The following is a 14,480-nucleotide window of genomic DNA, read 5'->3' as shown; positions in this document are numbered from 1 at the left end:
TGGGAATGCCAAGAGTATACAAAGATGTCAAGGCAAAGGGTGGCTACTTTGAAGAATCTAATATACATGTTGATTTGTTTAACACTTTTTTGGTTACTACATGATTCCATAGCTTGTCTTCACTATTAATCTACAATGTAGAAAACAGTGAGAGAAAAAGCTAAACCATGGCATGAGTACGTGTCCAAACTTTTAACCAAACTGATGAAAATATGATATCACTTATAGCATACAACTACATATATAGTAAGTGATATATATATATACACACACACACTGTTGAAGTCAGAAACACATTTTTCAACCACTCCACAAAATTCTTGTTAACAAACTATAATTTTGGCAAGTTGGTTAGGACATCTACTTTGTGTATGACAAGTAATTTTTCCAACAATTGTTTACAGGCAGATTATTTCACTGTATCACAAATCCAGTGGGTCAAAGTTTACATACACTAAGTTGACTGTGCCGTTAAACAGCTTGGAAAATTCCAGAAAATTATGTCACGGCTTTAGAAGCTTCTGACATCATGAGTCAATTGGAGGTGTACCTGGGGATGTATTTCAAGGCCTACCTTCAAACTCAGTGCCTCCTTGCATCATGGGAAAATCAAAAGAGATCAGCCAAGAAAAAAATTGTAGACCACAAGTCTGGTTCATCTTTGGGAGCAATTTCCAAACGCCTGAAGGTACCACGTCCATCTGTACAAACAATAGTACGCAAGTATAAACACCATGGTACCACGCAGCCGTCATACCGCTCAGGAAGGAGACGCGTTCTGTCTCCTAGAGATGAACGTACTTTGGTGCGAAAAGTGCAAACCAATCCCAGAACAACAGCAAAGGACCTTGTGAAGATGCTGGAGGAAACAGGTACAAAAGTATCTATATCCACAGTAAAACGAGTCCTATATCGACATAACCTGAAAGGCCGCTCAGCAAGGAAGAAGCCACTGCTCCAAAACCCCCAAAGAAAAGCCCAGACTACGGTTTGCAACTGCACACGGGGACAAAGATTGTGCTTTTTGGAGAAATGTCCTCTGGTCTGATGAAACAAAAATAGAACTGTTTGGCCATAATGACCATCGTTATGTTTGGAGAAAAAAGGGGGAGGCTTGCTAGCCGAAGAACACCATCCCAAATGCAAAGCACGGGTGACAGCATCATGTTGAGAGCTTTGCTGCAGGAGGGACTGGTGCACTTTGTCATGGCTGAATCAGAATTAGTTAGGTAACATAGATAAATAAGATGTTTTATTTATCTTCATATTATGCTTACATGGGCTACTTGTCAGTTAGAATGTCTCTTTTTGGACTATACTGTGGGCAGTTGCATTTTCCTTTCTCTCTAGGGAAAAGTAACTTGGGGCCCAGAGAGGGGAGGAGAATGGCAGTGTCTGGAACCATTGTATTACCCCTCTGATGTGTTGAACTTATCTTTCATGGTATATGACCTAGAGAATCACTCCCCTTTCTGAGCTTGTCCAGGAGGGGGTGTATTTGAGATGGGAGTATCTAGAATTGACAATTGATATATGCCATTGGATGAGGTAATGTTTTGGTACCAAGCACGAGATTGGAACCTCGTCTAAAGAGACCAAACTGAACGATAATTTATAGCTAATGCTATCTAGCTATGGGAAACTCCTCTTTCAAGTAAAAGGTTATTTGTAATGTTCCTAAGATCTGTTATTCGTCATGTGAGTTGAGGGGTGTATCTTGGCTATAAAAGATGGAATTAATTGTTTTGTAAGGACTCAGAGAATTCATTTATAGACACTGAATTGATCTGAGAGATGGACTTTATAATATAACTCTGACTTGTGTGTGGTTTGCTCCCTCTTCATTGAGTAATACAGGAAATTACCATGACAACTTCACAAAATAGATGGCATCATGAGGATGGAAAATGATGTGGATATATTGAAGCAACATCTCAAGACATCAGTCAGGAAGTTAAAGCTTGGTCGCAAATGGGTCTTCCAAAGGGACAATGACCCCAAGCATACTTCCAAAGTTGTGGCAAAATGGCTTAAGGACAACAAAGTCAAGGTATTGGAGCGGCCATCAAAGCCCTGACCTAAATCCCATAGAACATTTGTGGGCAGAACTGAAAAAGTGTGTGCGAGCAAGGAGGCCTACAAACCTGACTCAGTTACACCAGCTCTGTCAGGAGGAATGGGCCAAAATTCACCCAACTTGTTGTGGGAAGCTTGTGGGAGGCGAGCCGAAACATTTGACCCAAGTGAAACAATTTAAAGGCAATGCTACCAAAAACTAATTGAGTGTATGTAAACTTCTGACCCACTGGGAATGTGATGAAAGAAATAAAAGCTGAAATAAATAATTCTCTACTATTATTCTGACATTCCACATTCTTAAAATCAAGTGGTGATCCTAACTGAGCTAAGACAGGGAATTTGTACTAGGATTAAATGTCAGGAATCGTGAAAAACTGAATCTAAATGTATTTGTGTCCACATACTTTTGACCATGTTATGTATGCATTTTGATAGTTACTGCAAGTGATACTATAATAAAGCAATAAGGCCCAAAGAGGTGTGGTATATGGCCAATATAACACGGCTAAGGGCTGTTCCTAGGCACGACACAACAGGTGGAGGAGTGGCAGGACAGAGTTAGGAAAACCCTGGCTTAGAGGATACAATATGATCAAGATCGGGTTTGGCTGTATATTCCAGCTCACCGTTCTTGAAGACCTTCCCTATCCCAGTCTTCTGGAACCTGCTGCCCCTGTCTCCCTCCATGTAGGGGAAAACTCGGCCCTGGTGCGTCCAGAAGTAGTCCTTAGAACCAAAGAAGAAGACTGGGAACTCTCCGATCTCGTGGCGAAGGTGCTGGATGTTGGTGGGGATGTTCCGGGGGTGCTGGATCTCTGCAGGCCACCACCTGGACAGGGTTGGGGTTAGTTAGGCCAGGGGACAGAATAGGCAGTGCTCTACACAAACATACTGTTGACTGACCCCGTAGTTGGCCAGGTCTCTGCACTGACCTGTAGTTGCCCAGTTTGACCCAGATGATGTCTCTGTATTTTGGTTTCTTTCCGGCCCGGCAGTCGTTACAGAACCAGCTGCCATCCGGCATGGCGATGTTCAGACAGTCTGGATGGAACGCTGCTGGACACGACTCACAGCACAGGAGCTGGCCACCTACACACACACACACACACAGACAGACTTAGAACACAAGGCAACACGTCTCTCCTGCTTGGACTACAGACTAACTACTGTTCAGAACACAATTGTGTTGCTGACGTGTGAGTGGTTGTTTTTGCTCTGACATGCACCGTCAACTGTAGGAACTTATATAGACAGGTGTTTGCCTTTCCAAATCATGTCCAATCAATTGAATTTACCACAGGTGGACTCCAATCAAGTTGTAGAAACATCTCAAGGATGATCAATGGAAACAGGATGCACCTGAGCTCAATTTCGAGTCTCATAGCAAAGGGTCTGAATACTTATGGAAATGAGGAATCTGTTTTTTGTGCTTTGTCATTATGGGATATTGTTTGTAGTTTAATGAGGGGGAAAAATAATTGAATTCATTTTATAATAATGATTCAAAGTAACAAAATGTGGGAAAGTCAAGGGGTCCGAATGCACTGTATATGCTACTGCACGACAAAAAAAACAATCTGTCGACCAACAGCCTATTGACCAAACAATGGACAAGTTGACTAGTTAGTGGCTGTGCATCTGTGTAGTTAGTGGTGTATGTGTCGTTGATATTGTGTGTGTATAGTTGCGTATTCGTGTAGTTAGTAGTGTAGTTGTGTATCTGTACCTTTGGAGCAGACGAAGCACCAGCTGACGTTGACATGCGAGTGGTGGCTGTAGCCCTTCTTGGGTGAGAAGTGGTTGGTGCAGATGATGGTGGTGGGGGTCAACATCTCACTGCCAGCCGCAACACACACCTCTCCTGTATGGTACGCCACCGGGCAGCGCAGGCAACGCATCAGCTTACCTACAATACACCACATGATATTAAACACACCTGACATCATAGACCATGGACAGTCAGATCTCTAGAGCTGTCCCCCCTCCCTCCCGAAATAAATCTTGGTCGACCGAGAGTTGTGTCTAAAGCAAAAACATTTCCCCAGACCAATCCATTTTAAAACGTTCATTGTTCCACCCTGTGTGTTTGAATAAATCCACTATTTTGCACTGAGCTTGTCGGACGCTTTAAGCACACTGTTTCCGAAATCCCTAATTTGTTTAGGAAAAACATTCCCTCAATGAAAAACATGTGACGCCACGTTGCACCACAGACTGTCCAGGAGTTGGCGGATGCTTTAGTCCAGGTCTGGGAGGAGATCCCTCAGGAGACCATCCGCCACCTCATCAGGAGCATGCCCAGGCGTTGTAGGGAGGTCATACAGGCACGTGGAGGCCACAAACACATGAGCCTCATTTTGACTTGTTTTAAGGACATTACATCAAAGTTGGATCAGCCTGTAGTGTGGTTTTCCACTTTAATTTTGAGTGTGACTCCAAATCCAGACCTCCATGGGTTGATACATTTGATTTCCATTGATCATTTTTGTGTGATTTTGTTCTCAGCACATTCAACTATGTAAAGAAAAAAGTATTTAATAAGAATATTTCATTGATTCAGATCTAGGATGTGTTATTTTAGTGTTCCCTTTATTTTTTTGAGCAGTGTATATTGTGTATATATATTGTGTATATAAATATTGTATATATATTGTGTGTATATAGTGTGTGTATATTGTGTATATATATTGTATATATATTGTGTGCGCCAAACAGGTGCTGTCAGATTACAATATTATTTCTGACCATTTGGAACAACGATATTATATATAACCAGAGGTTGTTACTACAACAAAATGTCAAGCCTTTATTACAGCATAGCAAAAATAAAAATAGCAGAATTTGTGAAATTGATTTATTCAACATCTTGCACGAGTGAGGGTTGGAGCTCACAGTCAGTAGGCTATTAAACAGACAGGCAACAGAAGCAGGATCTGTCCTGTTTCTGTAGATGTACACTACATTACATAGTCAGTAGGCTATTAAACAGACAGGCAACAGAAGCAGGATCTGTCCTGTTTCTGTAGATGTACACTACATTACATAGTCAGTAGGCTATTAAACAGACAGGCAACAGAAGCAGGATCTGTCCTGTTTCTGTAGATGTACACTACATTACATAGTCAGTAGGCTATTAAACAGACAGGCAACAGAAGCAGGATCTGTCCTGTTTCTCTGTAGATGTACACTACATTACATAGTCAGTAGGCTATTAAACAGACAGGCAACAGAAGCAGGATCTGTCCTGTTTCTGTAGATGTACACTACATTACATAGTCAGTAGGCTATTAAACAGACAGGCAACAGAAGCAGGATCTGTCCTGTTTCTGTAGATGTACACTACATTACATAGTCAGTAGGCTATTAAACAGACAGGCAACAGAAGCAGGATCTGTCCTGTTTCTGTAGATGTACACTACATTACCAACATTAAGTGGACACCTGCTGGTCGAACATCATTCTAAAATCATGGGCATTAATATGGAGTTGGTCCCCCCCTTTGCGGCATTAACAGCCTCCACTCTTCTGGGAAGGCTTTCCACTAGATGTTGGAACATAACAGCCTATAACAGCCTCCACTCTTCTGGGAAGGCTTTCCACTAGATGTTGGAACATTGCTGTTCAGCCACAAGTGCATTAGTGAGGTTGGTCACTGATGTTGGGCGCAGTCGGCGTTCCAATTCATCCCAAAGGTGTTCGATGGGGTTGAGGTCGGGGCTCTGTGCAGGCCAGTCAAGTTCGTCCACACCGATCGACACAACATTTCTGTATGGACCTCGTTTTGTGCACGGGGGCATTGTCATGCTGAAACAGGAAAGGGCCTTCACCAAACTGTTGCCACAAAGTTGGAATCACAGAATATTCTATAATGTTATTTTATGCCGTAGCGTTAAGATTTCCGTTCACTGGAACTAAGGGGCTTATCCCGAACCATGAAAAAACAGCCCCAGACCGCTATTCCTCCCCCACCAAACTTTACAGTTGGCACTAGAGGTCGACCGATTATGCTTTTTCAACGCCGATACCGATTATTTTAGGACCAAAAAAAGCCGATACCGATTAAATGAGCCGATTTTTTATATATATTTGTAATAATGACAATAACAACAATACTGAATGAACACTTATTTTAATTTAATATAATAAATCAATAAAATCTATTTAGTCTCAAATAAATTATGAAACATGTTCAATTGTTTAAATATTGCAAAAACAGTGTTGGAGAAGAAAGTAAAAGTGCAATATGTAAAAAGTCAAAGTAAAAAGGCAAAGTAAAAAGCTAATGTTTAAGTTCCTTGTTCAGAACAAAGCTGGTGAGTCTGATATTCCCAGGTAAGAAGTTTTAGGTTGTAGTTATTATAGGACTCTCTCTCTATACCATTTATATTTCATATACCTTTGACTATTGGATGTTCTAATAGGTACTTTAGTATTGCCAGCCTAATCTCGGGAGTTGATAGGCTTGAAGTCATAAACAGCACAATGCTTGAAGCACAGCGAAGAGCTGCTGGAAAATGCTGGAAAGTGCTGTTTGAATGAATGCTTACGAGACTGCTGCTGCCTACCACCGCTCAGTCAGACTGCTCTACCAAATCGTAGACTTATTATATTATAATTAACACACAGAAATACAAGCCTTAGGTCATGAATATGGTCAAATCCGGAAACTATCATTTCGAAAACATAACATTTATTCTTTCAGTGAAATACGGAACCGTTCCGTATTTTATCTAACGGGTGGCATCCATAAGTCTAAATATTGCTGTTACATTGTACAACCTTCAATGTTATGTCATAATTATGTACAATTCTGGCAAATTAATTACGGTCTTTGTTAGGAAATGGTCTTCACACAGTTCGCAACGAGCCAGGCGGCCCAAACTGTTGCATATACCCTGACTCTGCTTGCACAGAACGCACGATATAAGTGACACAATTTCCCTATTAAAAAGAAATTCATGTTAGCAGGCAATATTAAATAAATACTTGTGTATTGATTTTAAGGCATTGATGTTTATGGTTAGGTACACATTGGTGCAACGACAGTGCTTTTTTTCGCGAATGCGCTTTTCAAATCACCCGTTTGGCGAAGTAGGCTGTGATTCAATGATAAACTAACAGGCACCGCATCGATTATATGCAACGCAGGACAAGCTAGATAAACTAGTAATATCAACCATGTGTAGTTAACTAGTGATTATGTTAGGATTGATTGTTTTTTATAAGATAAGTTTAATGCTAGCTAGCACCTTACCTTGGCTCCATGCTGCACTCGCATAACAGGTAGTCAGACTGCCACGCAATCACCTCGTGGAGTGCAATGTAATCGTCCATAATCGGTGTCCAAAAATGGCGATTACCGATTGTTATGAAAACTTGAAATCAGCCCTAATTAAATCGGCCATTTCGATTAAATCGGTAGACCTCTAGTTGGCACTATGCATTCGGGCAGGTAGCCTTCTCCTGGCATCCGCCAAAACCAGACTCGTCCGTCGGACTGCCAGATGGTGAAGCTAACCCCCCACCCACCCACCCACTCACCGGACTCTAACCCCCCACCCACTCACCGGACTCTAACCCCCCACCCACCCACCCACTCACCGGACTCTAACCCCCCACCCACCCACCCACTCACCGGACTCTAACCCCCCACCCACTCACCGGACTCTAACCCCCCACCCACTCACCGGACTCTAACCCCCCACCCACTCACCGGACTCTAACCCCCCACCCACTCACCGGACTCTAACCCCCCACCCACTCACCGGACTCTAACCCCCCACCCACTCACCGGACTAACCCCCCACCCACTCACCGGACTCTAACCCCCCACCCACTCACCGGACTCTAACCCCCCACCCACTCACCGGACTCTAACCCCCCACCCACTCACCGGACTCTAACCCCCCACCCACTCACCGGACTCTAACCCCCCACCCACTCACCGGACTCTAACCCCCCACCCACTCACCGGACTCTAACCCCCCACCCACTCACCGGACTCTAACCCCCCACCCACTCACCGGACTCTAACCCCCCACCCACTCACCGGACTCTAACCCCCCACCCACTCACCGGACTCTAACCCCCCACCCACTCACCGGACTCTAACCCCCCACCCACTCACCGGACTCTAACCCCCCACCCACTCACCGGACTCTAACCCCCCACCCACTCACCGGACTCTAACCCCCCACCCACTCACCGGACTCTAACCCCCCACCCACTCACCGGACTCTAACCCCCCACCCACTCACCGGACTCTAACCCCCCACCCACTCACCGGACTCTAACCCCCCACCCACTCACCGGACTCTAACCCCCCACCCACTCACCGGACTCTAACCCCCCACCCACTCACCGGACTCTAACCCCCCACCCACTCACCGGACTCTAACCCCCCACCCACTCACCGGACTCTAACCCCCCACCCACTCACCGGACTAACCCCCCACCCACTCACCGGACTCTAACCCCCCACCCACTCACCGGACTCTAACCCCCCACCCACTCACCGGACTCTAACCCCCCACCCACTCACCGGACTCTAACCCCCCACACACTCACCGGACTCTAACCCCCCACCCACTCACCGGACTCTAACCCCCCACCCACTCACCGGACTCTAACCCCCCACCCACTCACCGGACTCTAACCCCCCACACACTCACCGGACTCTAACCCCCCACACACTCACCGGACTCTAACCCCCCACACACTCACCGGACTCTAACCCCCCACCCACACACCGGACTCTAACCCCCCACCCACACGATGCTGCTGCCACTGTTTATTAACTATGCATAGTCACTATACACCTACCTATATGTACATATTACCTCTACTAACCCTACCTTTGCACATTGACTTGGTACTGGTACTCCTATATAGCCATATTATTTTGTTACTATTTTTCCTTTAGTTCATGTTACCTTTTTTTTTTTTTTTTTAACTCTGCATTGTTGATTAAGGGCTCGAAAGTAAGCATTTCACGATACCTTTTGTATTCGGCGCATGTGACAAACAAAATTAGATTTATAAAGCCCGGCACATTAACAGTTAGGCTATTGATTATAGACATAATTAAGTTGGAGTTTCCTCTCTCCTCACTGTTCTTAGACAATAAGTCAAGGGCTGTTGTCTCATCTCCTTCTGCCTCCGCCACATTGTTCTCAACACCAACATGCTGGTTAACGTTGCCATTATGCCCATCGCAACATGGTCTAGGAAAAGGCGCCAATTCAAAACCGCCCTGATGTGTTTCAGAACCACGGACAGCTGCCACTAGCCAATGTGGCAGAACGCGCATTTGTTATAAAATAATTTTTATAAGTGTAACACCATTGTTCTTAAATAATATAACCATATACAATTTCAGTAGCACAAGTCTTAGAGTGATGGACTGTGCCATCCCTACGGCCTCCACAACGGACCAGTCCTCTCAGGCAGGAGCCAGTCATTTTGGTCGACCAACAGCTTACACATCTCAGGGAAAGTGTTGGGGTTTAATGGTCAGGGGGACCCAGTCTGCTTCACCCTCGGTAGTCTGGGGTCAGGGTGCCGACTCGCACCCTCGGTAGTCTGGGGTCAGGGTGCCGACTCGCACCCTCGGTAGTCTGGGGTCAGGGTGCCGACTCGCACCCTCGGTAGTCTGGGGTCAGGGTGCCGACTCGCACCCTCGGTAGTCTGGGGTCAGGGTGCCGACTCGCACCCTCGGTAGTCTGGGGTCAGGGTGCCGACTCGCACCCTCGGTAGTCTGGGGTCAGGGTGCCGACTCGCACCCTCGGTAGTCTGGGGTCAGTGTGCCGACTCGCACCCTCGGTAGTCTGGGGTCAGGGTGCCGACTCGCACCCTCGGTAGTCTGGGGTCAGGGTGCCGACTCGCACCCTCGTTAGTCTGGGGTTAGGGTGCCGACTCGCACCCTCGTTAGTCTGGGGTTAGGGTGCCGACTCGCACCCTCGGTAGTCTGGGGTTAGGGTGCCGACTCTCACCCTCGGTAGTCTGGGGTTAGGGTGCCGACTCTCACCCTCGGTAGTCTGGGGTTAGGGTGCCGACTCGCACCCTCGGTAGTCTAGGGTTAGGGTGCTCTCACCCTCAGTAGTCTGGGGTTAGGGTGCTCTCACCCTCGGTAGTCTGGGGTTAGGGCGCTGACTCACCCTTGGTAGCTTTGGGTTTAGAGTGGCAGCTGAGACAGTTGTGGAGGGGGCAGCGGAAGCCCTTGTTGTCGAACACCGTGAGGGCGTTGGGGCGGACGCAGGCTTCATGGTAGAACTTCCCACAATGCTGCACGTTACAGCGATGCACCTCCCCCTCCGACAGCTTACAGCTGAAACACTGGTGCACCCCTGGAGAGAGAGAGTGGAGGACAGACAGAAGGGGTTAACCTGCCACCAGTCATTACCTGAGCTGCTACAAACAAGCAGCCAGACGGATGATCTTACCTGAGGTGCAGTCTGGACAGAGCAGCCTGTCCTGTGGTTGGAAGGTGGATCCTAGACAGGAGAGGTGAAAGGACCCACAGCACTGACCCTCACATGGCACCACGTCCTCTCCAGCCTGCTCACACACCTACAACAAATACCGTCAGCAACATAGTGAACCCCACAGCGACAACAGACAGCAACATAGTGAACCCCACACCTACAACAAATACCGTCAGCAACATAGTGAACCCCACCGCGACAACAGTCAGACAGCAACATAGTGAACCCCACACCGACAACAGTCAGCAACATAGTGAACCCCACACCGACAACAGACAGACAGCAGCATAGTGAACCCCACACCGACAACAGTCAGACAGCAACATAGTGAACCCCACAGCGACAACAGTCAGACAGCAACATAGTGAACCCCACACCGACAACATTCAGACAGCAACATAGTGAACCCCACACCGACAACAGACAGACAGCAGCATAGTGAACCCCACACCAACAACAGTCAGACAGCAACATAGTGAACCCCACAGCGACAACAGTCAGACAGCAACATAGTGAACCCCACACCGACAACAGTCAGACAGCAACATAGTGAACCCCACACCGACAACAGACAGCAACATAGTGAACCCCACACCGACAACAGACAGCAACATAGTGAACCCCACACCGACAACAGTCAGACAGCAACATAGTGAACCCCACACCGACAACAGTCAGACAGCAACATAGTGAACCCCACACCGACAACAGTCAGACAGCAACATAGTGAACCCCACAGCGACAACAGTCAGCAACACAGTGAACCCCACACCGACAACAGTCAGCAACATAGTGAACCCCACAGCGACAACAGTCAGCAACATAGTGAACCCCACACCGACAACAGTCAGCAACATAGTGAACCCCACACCGACAACAGTCAGCAACATAGTGAACCCCACACCGACAACAGTCAGCAACATAGTGAACCCCACAGCGACAACAGTCAGACAGCAACATAGTGAACCCCACACCGACAACAGACAGCAACATAGTGAACCCCACACCGACAACAGTCAGCAACATAGTGAACCCCACACCAACAACAGTCAGCAACATAGTGAACCCCACAGCGACAACAGTCAGACAGCAACATAGTGAACCCCACACCGACAACAGTCAGCAACATAGTGAACCCCACAGCGACAACAGTAAGACAGCAACATAGTGAACCCCACACCGACAACAGTCAGCAACATAGTGAACCCCACACCGACAACAGTCAGACAGCAACATAGTGAACCCCACAGCGACAACAGACAGCAACATAGTGAACCCCACACCTACAACAGTCAGACAGCAACATAGTGAACCCCACCGCGACAACAGTCAGACAGCAACATAGTGAACCCCACACCGACAACAGTCAGACAGCAACATAGTGAACCCCACAGCGACAACAGACAGCAACATAGTGAACCCCACAACGACAACAGTCAGACAGCAGCATAGTGAACCCCACCGCGACAACAGTCAGACAGCAACATAGTGAACCCCACAGCGACAACAGACAGCAACATAGTGAACCCCACAGCGACAACAGTCAGACAGCAACATAGTGAACCCCACAACGACAACAGTCAGACAGCAACATAGTGAACCCCACAGCGACAACAGACAGCAACATAGTGAACCCCACACCGACAACAGTCAGACAGCAACATAGTGAACCCCACACCGACAACAGACAGCAACATAGTGAACCCCACACCGACAACAGACAGCAACATAGTGAACCCCACACCGACAACAGTCAGACAGCAACATAGTGAACCCCACAGCGACAACAGTCAGACAGCAACATAGTGAACCCCACAGCGACAACAGTCAGACAGCAACATAGTGAACCCCACAGCGACAACAGTCAGACAGCAACATAGTGAACCCCACCGCGACAACAGACAGCAACATAGTGAACCACACAACGACAACAGTCAGACAGCAACATAGTGAACCCCACAACGACAACAGTCAGACAGCAGCATAGTGAACCCCACAGCGACAACAGTCAGCAACATAGTGAACCCCACAGCGACAACAGTCAGCAACATAGTGAACCCCACAGCGACAACAGTCAGACAGCAAAATAGTGAACCCCACAGCGACAACAGTCAGACAGAAACATAGTGAACCCCACACCGACAACAGTCAGACAGCAACATAGTGAACCCCACACCGACAACAGTCAGACAGCAACATAGTGAACCCCACCGCGACAACAGTCAGACAGCAACACAGTGAACCCCACACCGACAACAGTCAGCAACATAGTGAACCCCACAGCGACAACAGACAGCAACATAGTGAACCCCACAACGACAAGTCAAACAGCAACATAGTGAACCCCACAACGACAACAGTCAAACAGCAACATAGTGAACCCCACAACGACAACAGTCAAACAGCAACATAGTGAACCCCACAACGACAACAGTCAAACAGCAACATAGTGAACCCCACAACGACAACAGTCAAACAGCAACATAGTGAACCCCACAGCGACAACAGTCAGACAGCAACATAGTGAACCCCACACCGACAACAGTCAGACAGCAACATAGTGAACCCCACACCGACAACAGTCAGACAGCAACATAGCGAACCCCACCGCGACAACAGTCAGACAGCAACACAGTGAACCCCACACCGACAACAGTCAGCAACATAGTGAACCCCACAGCGACAACAGACAGCAACATAGTGAACCCCACAACGACAACAGTCAGACAGCAACACAGTGAACCCCACAACGACAACAGTCAGACAGCAACACAGTGAACCCCACAGCGACAACAGTCAGCAACATAGTGAACCCCACAGCGACAACAGTCAGCAACACAGTGAACCCCACAGCGACAACAGTCAGACAGCAACATAGTGAACCCCACACCGACAACAGTCAGACAGCAGCATAGTGAACCCCACACCGACAACAGTCAGACAGCAGCATAGTGAACCCCACAGCGACAACAGTCAGCAACATAGTGAACCCCACAGCGACAACAGTCAGCAACATAGTGAACCCCACACCGACAACAGTCAGACAGCAACATAGTGAACCCCACACCGACAACAGTCAGACAGCAACATAGTGAACCCCACAGCGACAACAGTCAGACAGCAGCATAGTGAACCCCACACCGACAACAGTCAGACAGCAGCATAGTGAACCCCACAGCGACAACAGTCAGCAACATAGTGAACCCCACAGCGACAACAGTCAGCAACATAGTGAACCCCACAGCGACAACAGTCAGCAACATAGTGAACCCCACACCGACAACAGTCAGACAGCAACATAGTGAACCCCACACCGACAACAGTCAGACAGCAACATAGTGAACCCCACACCGACAACAGTCAGACAGCAACATAGTGAACCCCACACCGACAACAGTCAGACAGCAACATAGTGAACCCCACACCGACAACAGTCAGACAGCAACATAGTGAACCCCACACCGACAACAGACAGCAACATAGTGAACCCCACAACGACAACAGTCAGCAACATAGTGAACCCCACAGCGACAACAGTCAGCAACATAGTGAACCCCACACCGACAACAGTCAGACAGCAACATAGTGAACCCCACACCGACAACAGTCAGACAGCAACATAGTGAACCCCACCGCGACAACAGTCAGACAGCAACACAGTGAACCCCACACCGACAACAGTCAGCAACATAGTGAACCCCACAGCGACAACAGACAGCAACATAGTGAACCCCACAACGACAACAGTCAAACAGCAACATAGTGAACCCCACAACGACAACAGTCAAACAGCAACATAGTGAACCCCACAACGACAACAGTCAGCAACATAGTGAACCCCACAGCGACAACAGTCAGCAACATAGTGAACCCCACACCGACAACAGTCAGACAGCAACATAGTGAACCCCACAGCGA

General features: G+C 47.5%; 1 protein-coding gene across 6 annotated transcripts in view; it reads right to left on the bottom strand.

Annotated features, from left to right (window-relative positions):
• LOC139554026 (histone-lysine N-methyltransferase NSD2-like) overlaps positions 1 to 14,480 on the bottom strand; it is a 56,065-nt gene that overhangs the window by 19,137 nt on the left and 22,448 nt on the right. For all 6 annotated transcript variants that reach the window (XM_071366912.1, XM_071366914.1, XM_071366915.1 and 3 more), the window contains exons 10-14: positions 10,521 to 10,647; positions 10,236 to 10,424; positions 3,806 to 3,985; positions 3,012 to 3,168; positions 2,706 to 2,908 (exon numbers count right to left, since the gene is read on the bottom strand). In XM_071366912.1, coding sequence (XP_071223013.1) covers positions 2,706 to 2,908; positions 3,012 to 3,168; positions 3,806 to 3,985; positions 10,236 to 10,424; positions 10,521 to 10,647 — 856 coding nt within the window. The remainder of the gene's footprint in view (positions 1 to 2,705; positions 2,909 to 3,011; positions 3,169 to 3,805; positions 3,986 to 10,235; positions 10,425 to 10,520; positions 10,648 to 14,480) is intronic.

Source organism: Salvelinus alpinus, chromosome 25, assembly GCF_045679555.1.
Source record: "Salvelinus alpinus chromosome 25, SLU_Salpinus.1, whole genome shotgun sequence".
Taxonomy (NCBI): domain Eukaryota; kingdom Metazoa; phylum Chordata; class Actinopteri; order Salmoniformes; family Salmonidae; genus Salvelinus; species Salvelinus alpinus.
Note: the sequence above shows the minus strand (reverse complement) of the source record. Positions and strands in the feature narration are given on the sequence as shown.